Genomic DNA, 27349 nt, shown 5'->3' on the forward strand with positions numbered 1-27349 from the left:
CAACAGAGAGAAATAAAACAGTCATGCAGAAGAGAATCTGGAGCTGGAAAAGAAGAAAAAAAAAGCAAAAATTAAGACACTAAAATAGAAAATTATGTGTTTATAAGAATTAAGAACACAAAGTTCCCCTAAGTTTCACAATTCTGACAAGATATCAATTAAAGATTTAGAGTTTAAACCATTAGTCCAGGCTGGTTAAATCTTTCCTCACTAGTTAAATCTTTCCCTTACTTCCAGCCAAAATTAGCTACAGCTGTGTTTTACAGCTGCTATGTGAGAGCAAGGACCTGGACGAGGTCAACAATGTATGTGAGGAGAGACTGGCTGACAGGACTTCTTCTGTTTGTCTCTGTGTGTGAAGTCTTCACCACCATCCACTCAACCTCATACTCTGCTACTTTTCTTCCCATGAAGCGTCGGGTCAGAGAGGTTTGTGGGTTGTTGACGTTGGAGCACGGCTGAGCTCCAAAAGGAGAATGCTGCAAGCTGATGAGGAGCGTTCTGGTCACTGCCACGGTGACTGTTGTGTGGTGAATGTTGGAGTAACCTCAGTTATCTCAGAGTTCCAAACCAGTCACCGCCCTTCTGAGCACTGGTAGAAAATGCTGACTCATCTCATTTTTTCACAAACAAATAAACAAACAGATCTTTTTCTGTTTGTCTCAGTACAAAAGTAAGATTTATAAACACAAACAGAAACTTTAAGAGAAGTTACTACAAGAGAAAAAGAATCAACCAGCTGTAAACTCTACAGCTGAGACGGAAGCTGGTGAGATTTTACCATCTACTAGTGCTGCTATAAACAGCAACATTAGTTTGAATCTGAAGTCTCGTTTCCACACAAACAAGATGAAACAGAATATTCTGCCTGCTAATATGTTCACCAACTCATAGCTACATGTGGCTGCAGGTACCATGCAGAGTGCTCTAAAGGTGTTTCTTCCTGTTGTGGCTGGAAATTTCTATGATGTGAGACTGCTTCAAAATCTCTTGCCAAAATTTACCTGTTTGATAATTCTAATATATCACCAACATGAGCCATTTTACCTTTAACATAGTAATTTAATCCTCAGTCAGCATTTGCTTTTAACACTGAAGCTTAACAGTTAAGTTTATGACGTGTAACAACCGGGACTTTCTGGGACTTTCTGCTCGGGGATTCGGTGAGTTGGCGACTCAGTTTCATGAGATTCGTGACTTTCTATCCGTGACTCACCATTTTCTATATGTGCCAGTAAAGAAGTGTCTGCGCTTGTTTTAACAGCTTTCTGTAATTCGGGACAGAAGCAGGGGGAAATGCAGGAAAGCTTCATTTCATGTGCTGGCACAAACACACAGCCTCTTATATTTGGCCGGGATCTAGAACTGAGGAATGTGGTCTTGGGTAGGGATCATAAAAACAGCTAATGTATGGCAGGTTCCTTATGGTCCGTGAACATATGTGCATAAATGCATCCATGTGTTTCTTTGGTTTGAGGCAAAGAATGTGATATATGATGCACATGGATGCCTCTCAGGTTGAAATATAAGCATTTTTCCTTGAAAGGAATCTGACAGCAGATCAATGAGAGTAGAAGAAATCAGAAAAAAGATGCACTTACTTCCCAACTTCATCAATGACAGGAGCTGGACACAGTAAGTAGGTGTTTTCTACATCAGCCGGCTTTTCATCTACAAAAAAAAAAAAACATTTCCTCTCATGTACAGTCATGCAGTTAAACTATTTAATCGTGCGTTCATATGAACTATAGACTTTATCCAGGCAGACAGTGAAGTGTGAAACAGCAGAGATTGATCAGTACCTTAGTGGAGCAGTGTAACACATATTTTTGTACTTATTTTAACAAAAGCTGTTGAACCTGGTTTCACTGGTGCAGTGTATCCTGGACAAAAACAACCACTTGATACTGTGCTAATAAATTTGACCATTTCTCTGCTGGATAAATGATGCGTTTTATCCTTCTTACCATGCATGTTTCTTCCTGCAGTTATACTGTATAGAGAAAGCTAAACGCTATGACATGAACCTCTTTGTTAACATTAAAAGTAAAGGACAAACACAGAGTCTACTCACTGATTGTTATGGTGTCATTGACTTTGAAGCTGCAGAGCACCTGGCTGATGTTTCTTGCATGGAAAAATCCGTTCCCTCTCACCACCACTTGAAAAGACTCTGACACACATATATAAAGACACATTAACATTTTTACATTTTCCACAATTACATGTAACACAATATTATGTGTTGCACAAAAAAGTAATTATCTTATTTGATAAGCAAAGTTACACTTCAACCTCCTTTATTTCTAACCGACTCATTTTAATTTTTACAACCTGTAGCAGAAGGATAACACCCCTATGTCACCCATCATGTGAAAAAGAAAGTGCATCCTCCTTCTTCATGTTTAATTTAACAGGACCTCATTAAAAAAATATTTGGTACTTTAAATGAAGCAAATCCACCATCACATGAACAGCACATGACATATTACACCGTCATTGTTTACTGAGCAGAAACTGAGTCAAAAAGCAAAAGCAGTGTGTATAAAACTAAGTACACCCTTAATCTCTATAGAAGCAGGATTAGCAGTTTGCTGGCCTGCAGCGTTTAGCTGTGTGTAAACACAACGTCAAGGAGGAAAGACATCAGGAACGATCTTAGAAAAGTTAATGTTGCTTCCCATCAATCATTATTTCATTCAACCTGAATAAAATAATGTAGTGGGACCTCAAACCCCAAAGAAAGCAAGTATTTTTCCCTCTAATTTACACTAAATGAGTATTTCGATTTAGTTGTTCTTACATGGTGGAGTATATCCTGTGTTGTTGGTCATCTGAGGTTATATTTATTCTCTTTAAAACCTGTTAAGGACCAGATGTTCCTTATTATGTACAATTTTAGCATTGAAAGGGGGTGCACTTATACTTTTGCACCCGTATATGAGGCTGAACCTTCAAGACTGAACTGTATGGTGCAGCATTGGCTCTGCCTTCAGGTCAGAGAATATTAATCCATGTCAAGTGAAATAGTTTCCCTCCTCCATTTATTGAAGGGTGAAAGTAATTCATTGCTTCATAAAAGACAGAACCAGATGTGAAAAACAGACCAAGCCCTCCTATTTTTGCCAAAAAAATCATCAACTTTCACTTTTATCTGTGAATTTGTACCTTTTATGTCCATTTCATGTGGCTGTCATTCTTTCTTTTGGCGGGACACTAAAAGATGTTTTTAACTTCACATTTAATCTCCAGCTAATCTAAGTGTAGCCGCTCCTTCAGTTTATTGCAGCTATGTAATATTATTCCCACTGAGGTTCCTGGTCCCAGTAGATTTCCTGTAAGTAACCCAGCAGCTCATATGTGGTCCTTTATTCAGTCTGGGATTGTTTTTAACAGAAAAGAGAAAACAAGGAACCCACCAGTACAATGACAACAACACGAGGACAGATGGGATGCTCACATGTGTAGATGACTCAAGACAGACCCGTTTTAATGCATGTGTGTCTTTGTGTGTGTGATTGTGTGTTTTTCTGGCTACCCACCTCCTGCACACACACTGGAGGGCTCGGCCGCCAAAATTTCAATGCAGGATTTCTTGATGATCTTAGAAAGAAAATAAAGACAGCTGTGATAGAGCTTCAGATTTGTACACGTCTGTTGATATTAGCCTGCATGTATCAGGTAAACTTTCCAGTTTTATTAATAATAGAAGAGTTTTTCTAATTATTTTGGAGATCAACAGGAATAAAGTAGATAAAGTAGTCCTTAACAGATAAATTAGAAACTGGTTGTTTCCTAAGCCACTCTGAACTCTGAATGGCAGCTTAGCTGATGTACATAAAAATCCACCATGAGACACACAGAATAAACTATATAGAATTTAGTGAATACTGTGAATGTTAATACTGAATCAGCATTTTTAATACAACTCTTAGAGCTAACATTAGCTTGATTAGCTAGCTGGTTACAGCTGTTAAAATCTGCTATTTCCACCAGAAACATCAGTGGTCAGTGTGTTTGGTTGACACTATCTGAAATAAGAAACCTAAAGTTTCAGAAAATTACAGCAACTGTTTATTTGCTGCATGAGAACAGAAAGTTTGACATCATTACCAGCACTACTTCTCTGTTTGCTGTGAGTTGAAGTGGCTTCTTGGCCCTGAACTGTACTCTGAACTGAAGTGTGTGTGTGTTGCATTAAACCATTACACATAGAAACCTACATTTCTTCCTGCTGCCTGGTAAAACATAGTGAGCAGAAACTGGGATTGAAACGTTTGACTTGTAAAGATCTACTTTAGGGAGTGGACTGACTTGGAAAACAAAGAGGCAGCAATATCTTACAAATGACCCTCTTACTGGGTGACTAGTATAAAGTGGACGCACAGCTTAATAACAAACATGGAGGAAAGAAGGTAAAATGATTTAGAGCTTTAGAGATTCAGCTACAGAGCTAAGGGGCTTTCTCTGGACAGAGAGGAGTTTAATTACCGAATCAATGACACCCCTGAGGGCGTGGAAACCTCCCAGCACAGGAAACACATGCTCTATGGTGTCTGCGATGGTGGCCAGCTATGATGGGAAAGAGGTACAAACAAATACATACAGGAAGAGAGAAGAACAGAAGACTTAATCAACAAAATTATCTTAAAAATTATTCAATTTAAAACTAAAATCTGAGTAATTGGCACCATTTCATCAGTTTATATTTAAGATGACCCAGTTTGGTCTTAATGTAATGGTACAACACAAAAACTCAGTTTAAACTAAAGCAACTGTAGAGTTGAAGTTATAACATCTGAAATCGTCTAATTCCCATTACAGAAGAAGAACCTGAGTCGTAACATTAAAACAAATTTATGCTCCACTTCTCAATGTTTTTCTTCCCAATGTGACAAGCAGCTCAGTTAAAAATGAGCCAAGTGTTAAAACTGCTTCACCTGCGTCTCATTGAAGTCTTTGACACCAACACAGTACACGATAGCTCCCAGAGACCTGGCTCTCTCTGCCTGGTGAAGAAACAAGCAGAACGCTCAGTGAGAATCCCCCAAATACCAATTCAGGATAGTGATGAGAGAGATTCTGACTCTGGATTTCACCTCTGGAGTCAAGTGAGGATTTCTTACCTGTTGCTGTGCGTTGATGAGCTGTTGCTCCAGCAGCTCTCCATCTGTCAGTGCAATAATCACGCTCGCTGTGCCTGGAAAACATACGAGATGGAGCTGTAACTTTAACATGCAGTGTTAGAGAGAAGGGTCTCATACTGCAGTAGCTGTTAGATGCTTACCAAAGTTCTCCCTCACTATCTGCTCGTTTGCCTTTAAATAAACACATGATCTTTGTTAGAGGAGAAGATTCAGCATAGTAAATGGATTAACTTATTTTGTATTTCTGGCATGTTAATGTAAGCTTACACTCTGTAACCCGAGGTGCATGAATGTGTCTCCACCAGGAATCTCTCTTTTGAGAGCGTTCAGACCTTTTCGGATGTTTACTCTGTATAGCAAGAAAAAAAAGTTCTGATGAAAACTTCCATTTTAGTTTGTTTCCACAAGACTTCAGAGGGACAGAATTTATTTCTTGTTGAGCTATATTTTACTATCACTTATGTGAAGCAACTTTTCCCCTGGAAATGACTATTCTATGTTGAAAACAGCCTAAATAAACTGGAATGTTTCATTATACTGAAGCTCTAAGGTGGAATTGGGTGGTGTACCAGTTCATACTGAAGACCACTTTAATTTTTGCCATGAATGCAGCAGAGATGCTGTGTTAACTGATGCTAGAGTTAAACCTGAAGACAAAGAAGGAGCCATATTTATTTTCTGGAGATACTTAAGTACTAAAAGGTTGGGCATGGACCAAATTATTTACTGGAAATGCTGCTGAGCTAAAGCTGACAGTGAAGGCAGTAACAGGAGCAATGTGCTGCACCACCTTAGTGGCAAAGAAGCATCAAAGAAGCTGGAAGACTCGAGTCAGATGCTACTTGTAGACACATTTGCTAGAGGGGCTGCTTGGACGAAAAAGTGGTAGATCAAGATAACACCATCCACACAATTAAAGGCTTGTTCTACTAAGCACTGTGGAGGGAAAATGCACTCAAAGCTATAATCAGGACACTTTGTACAGTTTACAATTATCATGCAAATGGAATTAGCCAATCTAGCCAATCTACTTCAGTAAACCAGTTGGAAATGTGGTTAACACCCAGTCATGCATAGAAGAAAACTATACTCAAATACCGTCAAACCAGTATCATTTTGAAAAATACTGTGATATATAATTTTGGTCATACAGCCAAGCACTAATTCAGCCTTGGGTCTCTACAAGGGACGCTAATAATCACAGGGGACGACACGGAGTTTGTCAGAATCATAATTAAACATTTATTAAATCAGAGCACATTAATGGATTATCAGAGGTTAGGACAAAGGAGTTACTGATAAATACATAAGTATGCAGCAGGAAATAAAAATAACATTCAAAAATACCTCTAACACTGATGTGTTTCTATTATAATGTTATATTTCATGAGTACGTGCACTTTGCAATAAGACCAACAAGCAGATGCAGGATCCCAAACAAACATCATGTGGTGCAAAGAGGCTCTTCATAAGCAAATTAGAGCACAGAGATGGAAAGCCACAGCACTTTTCAGTCAAATTAAACTGACTAGCGGCCAAGATTGCTTGTCTTTATAGTCCAGTTTACCTGATAAAACTTTCATAGTTTTTAAATAAATCACGAGAGCTGGACCTCTACATTGACAGTTAAAAGGGACTTGGAGTGGAAGGGACAGCTTGTCTTTTATTGAGGGGACATCCATGCGGAAAAAAGTGTAAGATTCACTGTTCTAGCTTATAATTAAATAAATACAACATAAAAACGATAAAAACGTGATTTTCACAGGAAGAAAAACAGTGCTCATGCCCTATGTTTTTAACCTCATGACGACTTCTGCTATATTCTACTTAATTTACCTGTTTTCTGTCAGTTTCATGATGGTGGATGATCTGGAGGAGAATGTTATGAAGGACATCCTCAACAAGGGACTGGAACAGAAATAAAAAATATTATTTTATCACTTTACATCACATAAAAAATACACACAAAAATATAAATCTATACCAGTGTGCAAAATCTGAAACCACTTTGTGTCACCATGACAAAATGTTGATCTTGAGAATACATCATTTATTTAGAAGTGGATATTTTTGTTTATTGGTAATTTCCATTTAGAAAGATGTTTAAGTATCTGGAGTTGTGTTGTTTACTAGAGAGGGTAAAGTACAGCAGCTCTTTATGTTTCTCTCCTCTTTGTTGAAACTGAAACTTTGAGGGACTGATTTTAGCTGTGGCTGGATCACAGAGCTCAAAGTATGGCCGCAGTCTTCTTTGCATCCAAGTCACACAAAATCCCACATTATTATAGTACTGGATTTTATCAAAATGTAAATCACATATAAAGAATATAAGGATTTAAATGCATTACACAGGAACAGTGTACTACTAAGTGTACTACTATAAATACACTAAAAGCAGCCAAGTGGATATTTCTCATTTGTAGTCTGGTAGCATTTGTAAGTAACATCTGAAAACAAAAATAGTCTCAACTAGAAACAAGAAGACCATAAAAACAAGAAGACTATATGTCATATACGTTTAGAAACATTTTGAACATTCAAGGTGACCCCCTCTAAAAGTTCCCATACATCAGTATGGCTTCTGCATGCTCAATGCATCATTAGCCTGGATGCTGATGGACCTAGCATATGGTCAGTTGTGGCAGTAGGGACAGTTTTTAGTTTAGCAGGGCTATAGCTGTGTGAAGTGTGTGTTTCTCTTTAATGATCTACATCTCAGGGCTTAAGGAAGTTGAATGCAAGGCAACAAGGCTGTTTGGAGACCTATAACTAGGTTTCCAGACATTTCATGTGTTACAGTGTATAGTCCACTTTTTATGCATCTTAGCTGGATTCATTTAGCTAACATGTATGTTTCCAGACATGTTAGTTAAGTGTCTCTTACCTTTTGAATTTTTCAGCTAAATTCTCCACAAACTCATAAATTTCATTCCAGTGATCCTTCACGCTGCCAGACCTGCAGGACAGACAGAAGAAAAAAAAATTATGCATTGCTTTTGCTATGCTGTGCTTTTAACTAGCATGGTTGATTTAGTACTTACAAAATAATGACAATTACATATCTGTTTAAGTTACATTTGTTTAAGAAGACCTTACTTCACAACAACTCCAAGGTTTAATCTATCTAACAGACACACATTGAACTCCATATGGTAAAGAAGGCAAAAGAGAAAATTACAACCTTGCTAGCCAACAACAGCAGGGGGTCAAAACATTAGCTCCTCAACAAGGAGCACATGCTGTATATGCCAAGTGAAACACAACAATTAAAACTTGTAGTTTTACTTTACTCTTTTACAAATGTTGGCAATAGCCTAATTTGTTTGGTTTTTATTCACCAGAAAGAAAATAGTTTTTACTCCACAGCTGCTATGAGTTGTGTTGAATAGCTTAGCTACATTAGCCAAAGATCATTAAGCTAGTACATCCTGTAACTGTTGCTACTCCTTCAGGAGAAGGATGTTAAATCTGGATTATAGTTAGAAGATGGACATTTAGTTTAATGTGTCACAAACACTACAGTAACTTAAAAAAATAGCCAGCACTGCACTGAGTCCCAGTCTCACTGGTGAGATAAAAGAAGCTGGTGGTGGGGTTGGACGTGTAATTTAGCACCCTCCTGTATCCTGAATGAGGGCCTGGGGGTTATGTTCTGGTCTCCCCAGGGGAACTTATATAAAACTGGATTTATATAAAATAACTCAATCCCTTCATCTCCTCTGGCTTTATCAGCATGGTCACACGCTTGCTAATGAAGCCAAAGTGACTCATTGGAAATGAGCTAACTGACTGTGGTAAAACTGGAGATCTCTTTAGAGTACTAAGAGTGATGCTGATTCAGTACTCTGTGTACTAATTAACTGATGAAATCACAGAATATCACTCACTACAATAAGTTTGTTAAGATGTCAAAGAGAAAATATGTTAAATAACATGCCAAACAAATGTCATGGCATATCTCTATAAATTTTTGGTTTGCACAAGTTTGAAGGGGAAATGGGGAAACATTTTAACATGGGGTTAAATAATTCTGCTACGCAATTTTACATTCTCTACTTTCTATATTGGCTCAGAAAAGCCAAAAGACGCTGAAATCTGTGTGAGAATCTGGTCCAGACATAACAAATAAGGTAAACTAGCACTGATATGTGGGTTTGTCATGCTCTTAGATGGTAATAAAATATTTCACATTTGTTTTTAGTGCTATATATGACTATCATTTGGATTTTTGAATCTATACAAAGAATTGTCTTGAGCTCCTTGAGAAAACAGCACTATAAATGTGTCCAAACTTTAGAAAAAAAATAATTGTGACATTTGTTGGGAAGTGAGTGTCATGTTTATGTGGAATTGTTTAGAAATGGCAAGATAATCATTGAATTTGGCAAGATTTGGGAAAAGACCCAGTCAGAGAATACCAGGGAGTTTCCCCATTATGCATGAGTCATTTAAAGTTGCTGTTTAATAACTCATGTCAAACTTGACCTTAAAATGTGGATAACATGCTCTGTTTAGAAGAGACATGTTCTGTTTCTATGCTGACAGGTATTTTCAGGTTTTTTGTTTGTTTGCTTTTTAGGATTTTGGGGCACTGGTGACTGTTCTTTACAAAACTGCTTGACAAGAAAAGAAGCAGAAACAGACTATATGCAGCTGAAGACCACAGTCTGAGAACTTTGAACTCAGGCCTGGTGCATCAAGGTGCTTTGACCTCTGTACTCTGGGTACTAAACAAACCAGTTAAGCTAAACACACAGTTGACCAACAAGAACGAAGAAGAACATCCATCTCATCGCCTGGCCAGGACAGAAAACAAATTTTTGAAGTCTTGTGGTTTCTACCTTTACTATGGTATTCAAAGAAAATGCGGTTTTCGCCAGAATCCAGTCCAGTATGAAGCAGTGAGTTATCCAACGTTTTGCACTTTGATACATCAAACGTCACTTTCAATCTTTAGTTCACAGGACGGTTAATTTGCATTCACACTGCAAGCAAACTGCAGAAGGGTTCACTTGTGCAACAAATCCAAAACAATTTCAAAGAAAGCAAACAGTGCAAATTGCTAAAAGGAGGTCAGGGTCTTAAACAGGTTGAACACTGGAGCTAAAGAAGCAGGTTTTGGCTCTCCGGGGTCTCCCATGCTGGAAATATATACTGTGAATAGAACAAAGGTTTCCACAATAAAATATACATACTGTGTTATAGAAGTTTCATTGTCATCATGCATCCTGTCCAAACAGTTATAAAGTCCTGTGTAAGCGTTTTTCTCTGTGTTGTTGCTTTTCTGATGACATGAGTAGCTCTTCATCATCCAGACTTACATTCCATTGAGGCTGACTGAGCAGAGACACAGGACAAGACCTTACAAGCTAAACAAAATCCTCCCAACCTTAAAAGAAATCTTGAGGTAGAAGGGGAGAGCGTTTAGTTAACAAAATTTGCAGTGCAATCAAAAATAGTCACAAAAGGACTACACACACACATACACCTACACATGTTCTCTGACCTCAGGGAAAACCAAGAGCCAATGTCTTGTGCAATTTGTTCCATTATAGCAACAGTGGAGGGAAGAGAGGATATAAAATCTGGTGGAGACTGAAGCTAATACTCATTTAGAGGTGTGTGGATCATTTTGAAGTATTTATTTAACATTAGGTGAATCTGAGGACTCACACGTTTGGTTTTCAGCTGCTTATCTTTACTTTTGAACCACAGTGGCTTTTGTTTGCATTGGAACAGTTCAATTGTCTGAGGTGGCTTTCAGTCGTGGGACCAAGACCTAGCTTGCAGTTTCACTCACCTGTCCAAACAATGTTGAAGAGAAGGAGAGAGCCATTTTACTCTGTGATTCTAGATGAAACCATTTCATTCCCCCCTCACAATCCCTTGATCTAATTTTAATGGCCGGACTTCAGGCTTTAAGTTCAGTTTGAGGTTTGGAAGCAGAAAGTAAAGGGGCATCACATTTTACCAACAAAGTTATGGAGCCCAACAGCAGCGTGAGGTTATGTAACAGCAACATCACAGCAGAGTGACAGTATTTCCTCGATTGGAGCCGGATGAAAACCAAATGTCTGGTTGAGTGCCAACTGAGATGTGAACATGTGAGACACAAGAAAAAGGGAAAGAGAGAAGAAGGAAAAGATGAAAAGCTTTATGGGTAAAAATGACAGCAGTGGGAGTAAGATGATATTAAAAATATGTTTGGCATATAACATTCAGAGGAAACTCCCTGGTAATTAAATGAAAACTTCACCCCTTAGGTCAAGTCTCTGGCTTTCTTCAGTCTTTTTCAGCAGCAAACCAGCATCTTAAGATGTAAACAAACGATTAACAGATTCCTGTTTTTACAGAGACTTCACCTTGATCACCATTACTGGTAACATGACGCTGTCTCCAAGTGTCAACACTGACTAAAGAAAAGGGTGAACATAGAGGCACATGGAAGAGCAAACAATTACACTGTAAAAAAGTTGTTAAAACATTGGGTGAATTTTGAAAAGTAAGGCAACCAATTGCAAAGATTTTTTAAGTAAACTCAAGGGATTCTGGTGTTTGGTGAACTTAAATTAAGAGAGTAAATCAAAATAGAATCTAAAATTGAGCAAAGCTAAGACACATATTCAGGTATTTGAGCTGAAACAACTCATGTTAAGTTAAAAATACAAAATAATAGAGACATCTTTTGTTCACAAGTTGCTTCAACTTAATTGTGCAAATAAATCTGAATCGTAGTCTCAAGTTTCTCCAACTTATTATTTCAAGTTTGAATTAGACTTGGGATGAAACAACACAATCTTTATTTGTTGAATTTACTCAAAAATGCTTTGCAGCTCATTGCTTTGATTTAAGTTTTTGTTGGGAAGTCTGTTTTCTATCCATGTTCTACTAATTTATTTAAATACAGGGTGGCAGGACACTGGATCCTGTCCTAACACCTAGTAGGTGAGAGGCAGGATGCAGCCTGGACATGTCACCAGTCCATCACAGGGCCAACAAAACAGTCATTCATGCTCAAACGACACACTGAAAGGCTAAGGGTTGAACCAGGAACGTTTTTGCTGTGAGGCAACAGTGCTAACCTCCACACCACCAAGCAACCTAAGAAGTCTGTATTAAATAATTTAAATATCCTTTAAAAATTCTCTTATTTATTTTAGAAATTTAACATTTCCATATTTCTTTAAGGCTTAAATCTGGTTGTGCAGCAGGTACAGGTTTGCATTGCATATACTCTAAACCTGAACGTTCCAAAGGACTTGAAGTACACTTCCAAGGCACTTCAGAGAGTGTTCATTAAACCTGTACCCATTTATTAAGTAAACTCAATTAATAAAAATCTTGTTGTGTCAACCTAAATTAAGTGTGGAAATATAAATAGAAATATTAAGTTGGACAAGTTTGAGAGTACAGATCTACTCACAGGACATGAGTTGTTTCAGCTCAGAGACACAAGTAGACCTGAATAATTATCCTAACTTAGTTCAATTTAATATTCTGTCTTAATGTTGGTTCCCACACCAGAACCCCTTAGTTGAGTTCAGTCAAAAAAGCTCTGCAGCTGGTTAATTTACTTTTCAAATTTCACTCAACTATTTTTCAGTGTAAATAATAGTTTAAAATCTGCTAATATAAAAATTATAGAGAGTACCTTTGCAGTAGATAGTAGAAGACTTGCAAAATATTGTAAAGTTTAAGTTTTTTGTTTTTATTTGGAGCTCATTAAGAAATTTCCCACAAAAGAACAATAAATGTTGCTGAATAGTATAAAATGTGTTCAAGTCTGGAAACTTCCACTGTTAGACTGGCTGCCAATAAAGCTTTTCTTACTCCGGATAACTAACAGAGTTCGGAAATGTGATAAGAATTTTCCAGCTGGCTGCCATCAGCCAACAACCAGCTTTGGAAGATATATATGGGGGTGTTTGTTCCCATGCTTTGCATCCATTTAAGCAAGCAACCCTAATTCTGAATTTATAGCACCACAGATGGACAGACAAATAAAAATAGGACTTTCTCAACTAAAAAAGTCTCTGCTGTGTCACATTGTAGAAGCTGTATGCTTTTATGATGAATGGCTGTAAGTTATCCAGAACGTGTGAAGATTTGTACAGTTTTAATTCTTCTTCTTTCATTCATTCATTTTTGTTACCACTTATTCCAATTCAGGGTTGTGGGGAAGCCTTTCCCAGCAATTACCAGGCGAGAGGCAAGGCACACCCTGCACAGCTCGCCAGTCCATCGCAGGTCCAACATAGAAAGACAAACAGCCACTCATGCTCACACTCACTCCTGGGGAGAATTTAGGGAGATCCATCAACCTAATATGCCAGAGAGAACCTATGCATACATACGTAGAACATGTAACTCTATACAGAATGGTCCCTGTTCGAAACCCCTCCCTAGCAGAGGCTTGAACCAGTGACCCTCTCGTTGTGAAGCCGCAGTGCTAACAGCTGTGGTTCTTCTTCTTTTGAGAAAAAAAAAAAAAAAACAGGACAAGAATCAAACAAGGACCGTTGTCCATTTTGGACTGAATAAAGTAAATAATAGTAAATCTTTCAGATATGAAGCAATTTGCAGCATCTATCATGGCTTTATGTTTAAGTAAATGTAGATTGTTCATAATGAATTTCTATGTGATGTCGAGTTTCTCTGTCAGATTAAATTTTATGTTAATGTTTCGATATCTTCTAAGTAAAAAACATTAAGATTATATTAAGGCTTATAGAGGGATACAGCTATCCCTCATTAAGCCTTGAAGTGTGTTCAACAAGTCTTAGGCTGCAACCAAGCAGCTTAAGTTAGCCTCTTTATGGTTTTATATTCCAGGTTAAAATTACATTTAAGAACTACGTGCCATCATTTGACAAAAAAGAAATGGAGGATTTGATAAAACAGGATAGAGAAATAATTTGAGGATGAAAAACAAGCTAAAGAAAATACATGCCATGTGTTTTATTTGCTGTATCCTTACTGATAGTTATGCTACAGACACTATATGTGGTTAAAGAGCTGTAGTGGTCTTTTTTATTCTAATTTACCATGTGTACTCTGACTTCATTTTATTTTCAAGCAGTATGAAAATCTCTGTGTTGATGTTTGAGTTATCCCATCTTGACAATCCACCACAGCGTGCCAAGTTTGAAATTATGTCCTTCATTGTTCCGTTACAGTGATGTGAGATGAAGATTAGTTTAAATGACAAACAACCTAATATGACGTAAATCTCCAGTAAATTTAGAATTTACAGTCACGATCAATCAACTTTATCAGGTTGTAGCTTTGTGGAAAATTTTACAATGAGCTCGCTACAACACTAACAGGTTATGATGATTTTAAGATGGTAATATTTAGCATATTGTGTTCAACAAGCTTTGTTCTCACATCACTTTCAAGCTGAGACTGAGCTGACTGACCTCCTCACCTTCATTCCACATCTGTGTCATGTTGCTGATCTGCCTCAGAGCTGGCAATGGAAACAGTCCCAGAGGTTAAACAGTTTGTGTTTGTAAGAGACAGATAGCATAGTGGAATAAACAGCTCTAAACAAAAACACTTTTAAAAATCCTAAGGTAACTTCATCATGCTCGCTGTATACAAGCACACACTGATGTGACGCTGAGCTCCCTCTGTTTGGTAAGAGGAGCAGCGGCAGCTTAAAGAGAACATTTTATTTGTGCTGATGAGGCATATTCACTGTGTGAAAACCGTCTGATAATATTTGCTGTGTCATACGTGAAGAAAAAGACAGCTGTGTTATTAATAAAATAATTAAAGCAGATCTAGTTAATATTCGTATACATGATATTTTCATTTCCTCCTGCAGTTTGCATCACTTTTTTAACTCCATATGATTCGGTGTGGATTCACTTCCTGCAGCTTTAAAGGTTTCATTTAGTCTAATAGTTAGGGGTAATTAATGTAAAAAACAAACAAATTATGTAATTTTTGCATTAACAGGTTGTTCTGCTTCCTTCAAAGTGGCAGTTATGTGAAACTGACTTTAGTAGAAACCAGCTGATGTAAAGATTCTAAAGTAGTCATATGGAAAGCCAGGACATTGTTGAATATGCCTGAGATCCTGGAAAGAAACTACAGCTAAAATGTGTTTGTTAATTGCAAATACTTTTTAAAAACTCTTTTTCTTCTGTAATATTCCCACCAAGTCTCCTAGCAACCCAACTGGCTTTACCCTCCCAGATGGCAACAGGCTGATGGCATGTGGGAAAATATTCTGCTGGTCTGCTTAGCGCTATTCTCACAGGTAAAAGTGTCAGAAAGGGAATTTAAAAAAACCTCTCCTCCTCTGTGGAGGCTGTCTGCTGCTCTAGCTGGGCCTACCCACGCCACCCCAGCCTGTAACCAATGATGATGCTTCAATTTAACTGAGTGGGTACAAGGATTTGCTTGTTTAAAACCACCGACCTACTTTTACAGCAGCTACAGAAATCCACGTCTTTTCTACATAATTACAAAGCTAATGCTCTGCATCTTTTACAAAACCAAAGGAATTGTTGGGTCAGAGCTGCTGGAGATCCATTCCAGATGTGTGAAAACAGGTATTAATTTTTCAGTCTTTATCTGAACATCTGGATGTGTAAGCCACAACACACTTCTTATGTTAGAGAAGCAGAGTCCTCACATGTTAGAGATGAAATGACAACTTTTTAAACCTTTTATTTTTGTTCCTGAGTCCCTCAAAGAGACAGGAGATCATTTCACCGGACATGTCTTCCTGCTGGAAACACAAAAGCAACATGCTGGAAGAGGCCAGTGGACAAAACATAGCAGGGGTGTCATTCCACAGCGAGAGCGTATTCAGACATATCAAAAGTATTTACAGACTGCAGCTGCACTTTGGATTTTTCCACTGACTTGTCTGGATCCAGACGGCATGACTCAAAGTCTCATCAGAGCTTTAACTTGTCAACAACAACAGAAACGTTTAACAAAAATAAAGACAAACATTAAAGTGGCTTTGATTAGAATGAGCCCAGAGATTCAGAGCTTTTAATAGCATCACTAAGCTGTTAACAGTAAGAACGGTGCATTTTTACAACAGTAATGCAGCAAATGATTGTTTTAAAATGATATTTGGGGTTTAAAAATGAAAAGGTTTAATACTTTTTGAGCAGAAATTGATATCTTTACTACAAAATTACCACATGCAACACTGTCTACAAGTCTGTCCAATCAGCCAAAGTAAAGCTGACTAAATGCAGCTTTCATTAAAAAGTAAACTTACACATACGCCACTGTTTTGTAGCCGGATATCTTCATCTGCTATGAACACCCCCAAACCATTCCTCTGGAAACGTGTTTTATATTAAACATCAAGCTGCAGCCAGCCCGCTCTGATTCAGCATAAATGCTTCCTAATATACACTCCTGCAATAATATACAGCTAAAGGTCAGACAGGAAGCCATCACAGACCTTAAAGTCTTGGGGTTTTATCATTTAACAGTTAATCTGATTTATTTATAGTAATAACAAGGCAAGGCAGTTTATTTGTATAGCACATTCCATGTACAGGACAATTCAAAGTGCTTTACATAAAACAAAGGCATTACAGATATTTAGAAATAGCAAAAGGCATCAACACATAATCACAATAAAATAATAAATTACATTAAAATGATTAAAAGTTAAAAAAGTTACAGTGCAGATTTCATGCATAGGTGCATGAAAAAAAAAAAGTTTTTAACCTGGATTTAAAAATGTCTACATTTGGTAAAAATTTAATCTCCACTGGCAGTTTGTTCCACTTGTTTGCAGCATAACAGCTAAATGCTGCTTCTCCATGTTTAGTCTGGACTCTGGTCTGGACTAGTTGACCAGAGTCTTTGGACCTAAGAGCTCTGCTAGGTTTATATTCTCTGAACATATCACAGATGTATTCTGGGCCTAAACCATTCTGGGATTTGTAAACAAGCAGAAGGATTTTAAAATCTATTCTGTGACTGGCTGGAAGCCAGTGTAAAGATTTCAAAACTGGTGTGATGTGTTCAGATCTCTTAGTCCTGGTTAAAACTCTAGCAGCAGCGTTCTGGATGAGCTGCAGATGTTTATTGCTCTTTTTAGGAAGTCCTGTTAAAAGACCATTACAGTAATCCAGCCTACTGGAGATGAATGCATGGATGAGTTTCTCTTGGTCTTTCTGGGAGACTAAACTTTTAATTCTGTTGATGTTTCTGAGCTGGTAAAAAGCTTCTTAGTGACAGCTTCGATGTGGCTGCTGAAAGTCAGGTCTGAGTCTGTCAACACTCCCAGGTTACAAACTTGGTTGGTGATTTTAAGAGCCCGAGTCTCCAGGTGTTTACCAATGCTGACCCTCTTGTCTTTGCTACCAAACAGAATAATCTCAGTTTTATCTTCATTTAATTGTAGGAAATTCTCCTTCATCCAGGTGTTTATTTGCTCCAGACACTGACACAATAAGTCTATTGGGCTGCAGTCATCTGGTGACAAAGACACATAAAGTTGTGTATCATCTGCATAACTTTGATAATTAATACTATAGTTCTCTAATATTTGACCCAAAGGGAGCATATACAAGTTGAACAGAAGAGGTCCAAGGACTGACCCCTGGGGGACTCCACAAGTCATGGCCACTCGCTCGGATTCATAGCTGCCGATCTTAACAAAATAACTCCGGCCTTCTAAATAGGACCTGAACCAGTTAAGAACCGCTCCAGAAAGTCCAACCCAGTTTTCCAGCCTGTGCAACAGGATTCTGTGATCTACAGTATCAAACACAGCACTGAGATCCAACAGAACCAGGACTGATACTTGACCAGAATCAGTATTCAACCTAATGTCATTTAACACTTTGACCAGAGCTGTTTCAGTGCTGTGATGAGGTCGGAAGCCGGGCTCAAATTTATCAAGATTTCCACTTTCATTTAAAAAGTCATTAAGCTGGTGAAATACAACTTTTTCAATAATATTGGAAATAAAAGAGGTTAGAGACAGGTCTATAGTTGTTCATTATAGAGGCGTCTAGAGTCCTTTTCTTTAGGAGTGGCTTAATAGCAGCGATCTTTAGTGAGTTGGGAAAAATGTCTGATGCCAGTGAGCTGTTAACTATCAGTAGGAGATCACTTTCTACTGAGGTAAAAACTGTTTTTAAAAAGTCAGATGGTATCATGTCCAGAGTGCATTGTAATAGCATGGACCCCACAGAGACAGATCACAGGTTAACAGACTTTATTACTGCACCAAGAATACAAGGAACTGGTCTTACAGATACTGCCAGAGTTGGCTGGAGGGACGGCAACCAGGGAAAGAGAAGGGATGGCTCCAGTATGTGCGTAGGTTAATGTCTGACGCGGGAATGACTGTGGTGCTGGGGTAGATAAGGGCTGGTGAGACAATGGGCGGCAGGTGTGACTGGTTGGGCTTGATCGGAGTAAACAGATCAAACACAGGTGTGGAGGACCAGGGGACTGCTGATAGAGAAGTGGCAGGACAGGCTGTGACATGCATGGTGTTGATTTCAAATGCCAAACTGTTTCTTGTAGGATTTTTAAATTGACCATTTTAAATTGCGACATAACATCAGAAATATTTCCGGGTTTTAGACACAGACTAGTTTTCTTGTTTGACTGTGTGGAATTAATATTTTGCCTAATTGTTTTAATTTTTTGGCTAAAAAAGTTGGCAAATTGGTTGCGTTTCTCAGTGGAAAGGAGCTCTGGGCTTATTTGTATAGGAGGATTTGTAAGTTTTTCAATCATAGCAAACAGAGTGCGAGAATTGTTGATGTTCTTGTTAATCATTTCAGATAAATGCAGCTCTCTGGCTTTGCACATCTCATTGTTATAGTTACGCAGGCTTTGTTTGTACAGCTCATAGTGACTTTGAAGTTTATTTTTCTGCCATTTCCGCTCAGTTTTTGTGCATTCTCTTTTTAGGCTGGTAACCATAGTGGTGTTTCTCCATGGTGTTTTCTGTTTGCTCAAGTTGCTCTTGATTCTTATCGGTGCAACAGCATCCATTACATTCAAGACTTTCAGATTGAAATGATCCAGGAGTCCATCAACTGATTCTGCACTGGTTGTTGGTAACATAGCTATGGCAAACTTAGCACTTGTTCTTTCATTAATGTACCTCTTTCTAACGGAGAAGCAGGTTGGTTGAACATTCTGAGTGATCAGAAAATCAAACAAAATACAAAAATTGTCAGACAAGGCCAAGTCAGTGACCACAACAGAAGAATTATCAACACCCTTTTAAATAACCAGGTCCAGAATGTGACCTCGAATGTGGGTTGGTTCTTTTACATGTTGCCACAAACCAAACATGTCCAATATGGATTGGACATAATTGGACATGGATCCAATATGATATAAAATTAGCACAGTGTCCTGGGCGTCTGTAGATTATTAGAAATAGGATTTTAGGAATGCCCCTTAAAATAAAACTAAGATATTCAAAAGAAGTAAAATCACCAATGAAATCTCTTTACACTGGAATGAATCTTTAAATAAGGCAGCAGTTTAGCTCAGGAGGAAATGTGGATTTCTTGGTCTCATTATTCCAGATCAAATATCTCACAGAGATGCTACAGAGATGTGTAGACCCAGACTCATCTGGTTATGTCATGATGACAAGTCAGTCTAACCTGCAGTAAACAGCAGAAAGCTCTCAGTTTGGAGAATCAAAGAGGAATCCTGACGAGCTATCTAGTCTAACAGCTACTCAGAAGTTAACTCAAACCACAAAAACTTCTGACTGGTTTTAGGTAAATACTGTATTTTCATTGTTTTGAGTCGATCATTTTGCTGTTATGATCCATGGTTTGCTTGCTTTCATAATGTTCCCAAGTACTTGTTACTTTCTGTGTACCTCTACTGTATTTCTGTTTTATGTTAATTTTTTATTGTCTCCTTTTTGTCCATTTTTGTACATTCAGTTCGTGTTTACTTCCTCTTCTTGTTTCTTAACTTCTTCTGTTACTGTCATGTAGTTCTTGTGGATTTCTGTTGTCCTTTATTTTCTGGGCTTGTCTTTCTGTTTTTTGTAGAGTTTTTCCCTTGTGTATTGTGTGTAGTGTACTTCCTGTTCTCTGCATCTGCTCATTAACTGTCACAAGAGCTTCTTGTCTGCTATAAGTCCCTCAGTATTTATGCTAATGGTTTTCCTTTGTTCATCACTAGCTCCTTGTGTTGTGTTGCGCTTGTCTCCACTCAGTCCGTGTCCTACCTCCTCACCTCCTGCTACCATGAACTTTACTGGTTCCCACACATTAGGATTTCTGTTTTGTGTTTGGTTTAGTAAGTCATTAAAGTTTGTTTCTGCTGGCTTCCTGCCTTTGAATCCTGACTTTGAATCTTCACCAGGGTCCTCCAGCACTACAAAACTAGACAACTATGTCAACTATGTATGTACTGACAATGGTCAGATGTTCATGTGGTGAAGATACAAAGGAAACATTTGAGGAACTATGGAAAATTTCCTTCTTTCCTAAAATTCTTTTGACACCTTACTGTTGCTTAGTCTTTTTTTATGCCGATGACTTGATGTCAGTCCACTGAGCGCTGACTCAGCCCAGCTTTCATATAGGATCTTGTGCAAAGTTTTACAAAGCATAAAGCATATCAAACTCATGTCTCTCTCCAACACCCTCATTTTCCAAACCCTTTCCAGATGTCCCAAAATCACACTGGCAGCTGAACAACCATTAGCCACCTTCTCTGCCCTTCAGACGTCGGCCAGCCACACATTTGAACAAGCACAGCCCTGAATGTATGAGCCATGACATGACATCATCCTCCCTAATCCACAATAACTGCTTTTGGAGTCCACTTTATGAGCCAAAGCTGCAGTTTCTTCCTACATTACAAACTCTTACTCTCTTTTCTTCACCTACAACACACATTTATAAAGCTATCCATCAAACAGCTTTAACTGTATGTTATGTTTGGTGCTAATTAGAAAATGAGCATACTGACTCTAAACTTAGAAGGCAGCCACAGACATGTGTTAAATACTATCATTTTAACATTGTAAGTTTGTGAGTCAAATTATTACTGTGTCTAAGTAGAGACTTTAGGTTTTATGGTTCAGAATTTGACTTTGAAAATAGAGAAGAAATTGGCCCCAAAACCTGGTTATTGTTTTGATTAAAAAAAAACAAACAATAGTTTTCCAAATATCTTTGGACCCCAGGAAGAATAGCAGCAGCATTAAACTGTAGTTAATGGGTATTCACAATAATAATGGACAATTAATCTGTATTTAAACTGGCTACATCTTTTCACAAATTCCTCTCAATGTTTATGTCCTCCATGTAGATAAAGGAGGTCACAGAGGTCAGATGTGTCCTATAAACCAGCTCAAACCTGAGAAATGGGAATGTGTAATAGTTCTAGGGGTTAGGCTATCATCAGAGCACTTATACAAACCATACTACAGCTAGCAATGGGAGTACATAACTTGCTTGTTGGAAAAACAAAACAAAACAAAACAAAATAAGAAAAAAAAAAAAACAACAACAACAAAAAAACAAAACAAAACTAAAACAAAAAGAAAAAGCAAAAAGAAACAAACAATAAAAACAACTCCAAAAAACAAAAAACATACACACACAAAAACAAACAAACAAACAAACAACAACAGCAAAAAAACAAAATCATATTCAAACATACAACTTTGAAATTACAGTGACTGCCTATGGTTTAGTACCCAACTTCACTGCACTTCAAATACAACTAATTGTTTCAGTTAGTATCATTATATTTTACATAATTTCCTGCTCAGATGCAAGAATGTTATACCAAGGGTGCAACCAGGCTCTTCTGCTGACATCGGTAATGTTATTCAGGTATTTTTAAGGGATCACAGGAAACTACCCACCTTGTCTGAGTGAGCATTATCAGACTGAGAAGAATATTATAGAAAAAACAACATTACAGAGGAAGAAAAAACTGCTCAGCATGTGAACTCTGCTTAGTGAGGTTCCCTGTCAGTGTCATCACATGCCAGATGTCCAGGTGCTTTTCAGCTAGCACCAGCTGATTAGCTTATATGTTCTCCTGCTTTTTTACAAAGGGTAGTACATGCTATCTTTCTTTTTAAGCTTTAAATATTATATGACTGTATTGTTCTGGAAAACACCTATGCTTTTGTCTGAAATGGCATTTTTAAATTATTACTATTTTTTTATCGTGATTTTATGGGTTTAAGTGGCTCAAAACACCATTTACTGGTTAAAACCAGGTTAACTTTTTCACGCTCAAACCTGATGCTTAAGTGTACAGAAGCTGAGAGTGACTGTTATCGGTTATTATTCCTTTTACAATCATCATTTTGAGATAATGAGTTAATTTTCTCATATGTCTCAAAATAACGAGGGCCGATTTCAAAGTTTGTTTTCTTGTGAGAAGATGATTAAGGTGGACTCAAATGTAAGTGTGTGACACCTGATTTCATTTATCAAAACAGACCCCATGACAACTGGGAAGGGCTACAGTAATGGTGTATATGTGTAATTATGTGAAGCTCTGTATGGCTGGGATGCCCTTTGGACCCACCATCTGAGATGCTGGGAGAGAAAAATATATGGCCCACCTCTCTCATCCCCCTCCTGCTAACACTGACAGCCATGCAGAGCCAGATTGCTGCATCCAAAGTGTGAAGGAGCACTTGGAGGAGGTCTGTAATTCTCCCAGTAGACCAAAAACATACTAAATAAAATCCAATATTACTTATTAATGTGTATACTTAATATATCTTATATGCATGTTCTCCCCATGTATGAATAGGTTCTACCCCAGCTTCCTCCCACAGTCCAAAGACATGCATGTTAGGCTGATTTGAGGCTCTAAACTCTCGCTAGGAGTGATTGCAAGTCTGATTGAATGTTTGTCTCTGTGTTGGTTCTGGATAGACCAGGAGTAGCAACTCTTCATTTGAATGATCACTTATCTTGAGAAAGTTGCTTTTTTTTTTCTTGAGAGATTATAAGCTAAATTATAGTGTTATCACGAGAAAACGGTGTAAAAAATGCATGCAACCCTGGCTGCTCTTGACTTCCATAGCGGTGACCTTCATCAAAGGAAAAAATTTAAAAACCTCAACCCCTGCTTGCAGGATACTTTTTGCAGTACAGTTTTTCCAACATTGGAAAAAATTGGAAAAATCCAGGCAACAAAGGTCAGGGGGGCGGCCCGGAGGCCGGACAGACTGGGGCAGGATCTCCGGTGGTCGACCTGGAGGTCGAGATGACTTGGGCCAGGTTTCTGGAGGACGACCCGGAGGACAAGCAGATTGGATCTCATGCGGATGGGCATGCTTGGACCAGAGCTCTGGATGCAGACCCGGACGATAAGCAGACTGGATCTCTGGCGGCTGAGCAGACTGGATCTCCGGAGGCTGGACCTCTGCAGGCTAAGCAGGCTGGACCTCTGCAGGCCAAGCCTCAGTAAGGGGGGCTGACAGGGGCTGGACCTCAGGAAGGCGCACTGACTGGGGCTGACTTTCTGGAGGGCTCAATAGACACCATAACATGACGAGCCCTGGAACCAGAGAACATAGAATAGTCAAATCGTCAACAACCACAGGCGGAGGAGGAAGAGCAACCCCCTTGGCGATGCGGCCCACAGGGGTCAACGAAGGAGCATCTCCACAGTGAACTCCCCCAGGAACAGGAGCAAGAGGAAAGGCGTCCTGACCAGGGACCCCCTCAGGATCAAGGTTGTGAAGTGTCCCCACCACGGACCTCCTCAGGGACAAGGACATGAAGAGAAGCATCCACTCCAGGGACCCCCTCAGGAACAAGAACATTATGAGAAGCGCCCCCCTCAGGGTCCTTCTCAGATGCAAGGACAAGAAGAGGAGCATCCCCTCTAGGGACCCCCTCAGGCACAGGAGGTAGCTGAGGCACTGGACGGATCCTGGGCGCCTGTGTGGAACGTAGCAGCACTAGGCAGGACCTTGGAGCTGGCGTCAGACGCTGCAGTGCTGGGCAGAGCCTTGGGGATGGCGGCAACATGCGTGATGTGGACCTTGGGGCTGGTGGCGACACCCGTGAGGTGGACCACCCAAGTGGTGTTGGATTTATCGCCAGTCTGAACCCCCAGATTGGCGACCTCACTGAATACCCCCGCGGCTCTGGCTCAGTGTTCAAACCAAGGAGCCTTTCCACCAGTTCGCTCGAGGTTATGCTCACGGGGGGCTGCTGCCCCGGGGCCTGGACAGCCTCCTCCATCTGGATCTGGTAGGAGGAGGCTCAGGGTACTCCAGGTCTCGATCCTCTGCAGTTGGGAGGCGTTTAGCCGCCTCATGACTGAAGTATTCAAACAGAGTCATCATACCGTCTGCTTGATCAATGTATGGTCAGATCCTTCTATCAAAAAAGGGGGTGGAGGTGAGGACCCAAATGCAGACAGTAAGGCAGGAGACAGAATGGTGCTGTTGACCAAGGTTTATTCTGAACTCAAATCAGGGACTGAGACACGACATGGGTAAACACAATAAGGATCTAACAAAGACAATTGAAAACCAAGGGGCATATATACACAGAGGGAGAAATGAGGAACAGGTGAAGTCAATGAAAAATCAGACCAGGTGACCTAACAAGCCAGGAACAGAAAACAGAGCACATGAGGGCAAAACTACAAACTGAACTAAACATGACAAAACCCAAAAATCCAAACCATGATCTTAAAATAGAAACGAAACATGACAAAAATCTAAAACTATAAACCAAAATCATAACTAAAAAATACATACATGATCATGAGGCAAACACAGCCCATGATCATGACAGTCTATGGTGCAGATGGCTTCACTTCCTGAGTCTGGTTCTGCTAGAGGTTTTTCTTCCTAATAAAATTAAGTTTTTATCTCTCCTATTCACAATTACCCACCTCTCTGTGAATGCTCAGAATTAAGGATTAAATTAAAGATTAAAGATTTGTTACAATGTTTTGTTTCCTTGGCTGAGCAATTATTTTTTAATTGGCTCATATGAACAAAGTTATTATAAACTGGACTAATGCGGATTCTGTAATTCATTTGTTTTAATTGGGTTATATTTTGACTACAGTGAATTGTAGTAAATTGGACTGAATCTGTAAAGGTACCTTAAGATGACTTTGTGTATTGGTGCTATGTAAATTAAGCTAAATTGAATTAAAATGTTTTTAATGAATGCTAATGCTAATTTTACAGCACTCCAGTTTATTGTTCTTAGATTTCTCTAACTATGCAGAGTATGATCTGTGACATTAAATGTGGATTTTGTATGAGATAAGTGAAATCCACTTTTAAAGATACAGTGTGTAACACTTTAATATTTAAGGTGGGTAAAGCACTGACTATAAATACCAAGCACGTTTGCGAATGGACGGTGGTTGTCAATGGCCAAAATTCTGCTGGACAAAATGTTTTCCTCTGTGAGTGGATCCAGTGGCCTTGGGTGCTGCAATGATTGAACTACAGGTATTGTATACATGTGTTCTGTCTTCTTCTATGTGCCTTTTAAAGCATTGCTTATCCTAATTGATGCTTTCATGATGCTTAATCAAACAAAGCCAGTACAGCCAATAAAGCTCAGAGGATTCTCAAATCACATAACACAGAATTGTTTGTCCATTCAGAGACACCATTGTAAAAATAGTGGCACAAATGTTGCAGCTGCCTTGTACGTGGACCCTTGAAAAGTAGTTTTAAACGGCTCATTCTAAGAGAAAAAAAATCACAACAGATATTTTTGTAAAATCATTAAATAACTATAGAAACACATATTTTAATTATATATAAAATAGTTGTCAGTGGCCTGTGATTTTTTTATTTGCTGTATCTTAAAATCAAAATTTGCCATTAAATTCTTTGAGTAACATTTTAGGAACTTTGAATGGAAAACTAACTTCTGCAAGTATGACATTAACAATCTTTGAATAGTCAGGGGAACTTTTATCATTTACCTTAAACAAACAAATACGTAAATAAATTTTAAAAAGTTTTCCCTCCATTAAAGCATGACACACACCAAATAAAATTTAAGTCCCTATCCAAAGCCCAAAGAAACTGAATTAGTGTAACCTCTAAGAGATATTGCTGTACGTCTATATGTCACTTACTTATCGAGCACAAAATACAGGTCAAAAGCGCCTTGACAAGAGCTCTCCTCCCCTTCTCCATCCTGTACCTCCGGCTCTGCTGGTGTAGATGGAGAAGAGAGCAAAAATAATCCGAACAAAACCAGAACAAGATGCATTTTCACAAAAAGTCTTGCCATAATTTCTTCTCAGGAAAAGACAAAGAAAGAGAGAAGAGTCTCCCGTTAGTCTCAAAAACTGGTTTAGTCATGGGTTTTGAAGAGCAGGAGGAACTGGGAGCTCGGGGCACAGAATTGAAAAAAGTGGACCAGGTTTCATATTTCATCCTGAGGAGGAGAGACAGCCTAAAAAATGGGTCAGGAACCCATTTTGCACCTCCTTCAGATGCCAGACTGGCGTCTTTACAAGGAATGGGTCAAACAGGGTGAGATGACCATTATGGCTGTATAAACATCAGTACCACTGATCAGTCCTGCACCCAGACTAATAATTATAACACAGATGTGTCAGTTATCTACCATTTTAATTTTCTATTTTGCACTTTTTCCCATCACATGTTTCCTTTCCCTGTGTTAAGTGTACACAGCACCATCATTTTTATTCTAGCTTCATAAAGAAAAGGCTGCAACAAGTACATTTGCAGGGGAAAACATAGAGAGTTCAGATAGAATGAGATTTTTTTTTATAGTTTTAATAAAAGACGGTTGTTTTAAATGTTCCTAAAGGGACAACCACAGAAATATGGAGTTATATTATAATGAGGCACCTAACAGATGCATGAAAAGAAAAAGAGAGAATAAGTATAAAGGCAATACGAATAAAAATAAAGAAACGTGAGTTATGGAGGGTACACCGGCTTTGTACTGGTGGAAACAAACAAATATTTAACCACCTGAGACCTACCGTTCTCATACGAGGACATCACATATTTGGTTGTTTGCACCATAACATATTTATATCTACATCATATATAATAAAATATGTAAAATCATAAAATCCTAATTATTGGTTACTTCAACCCCAAATAGGTAGAAGAAAACTTTAACGGAAGTCAAACTAAAGATGGAGTCTCAGGAGGATAAACAAGGTACAAATGGTTCCCAGATCTTATAAAAGCCAGACTGGAGCCCAGA

At 38.6% G+C, this 27349-nt stretch overlaps 1 protein-coding gene across 1 annotated transcript; it reads right to left on the bottom strand.

Annotated features, from left to right (window-relative positions):
* Nucleotides 1-1597: 1597 nt before the first annotated feature.
* LOC121633023 (anthrax toxin receptor 1-like) lies at nt 1598-27138 on the bottom strand. The gene is made up of 12 exons (XM_041974882.1): nt 27120-27138; nt 26238-26316; nt 8032-8103; nt 6984-7055; nt 5415-5496; nt 5288-5318; nt 5127-5200; nt 4941-5009; nt 4492-4572; nt 3543-3603; nt 2075-2173; nt 1598-1671 (listed from the first exon to the last, which is right to left on the bottom strand). The coding sequence occupies exons 1-12, from the start codon at nt 27136-27138 to the stop codon at nt 1598-1600; spliced, it is 813 nt and encodes a 270-aa protein (XP_041830816.1).
* Nucleotides 27139-27349: the final 211 nt, after the last annotated feature.

This window comes from Melanotaenia boesemani, chromosome 21 (assembly GCF_017639745.1).
Source record: "Melanotaenia boesemani isolate fMelBoe1 chromosome 21, fMelBoe1.pri, whole genome shotgun sequence".
Taxonomy (NCBI): domain Eukaryota; kingdom Metazoa; phylum Chordata; class Actinopteri; order Atheriniformes; family Melanotaeniidae; genus Melanotaenia; species Melanotaenia boesemani.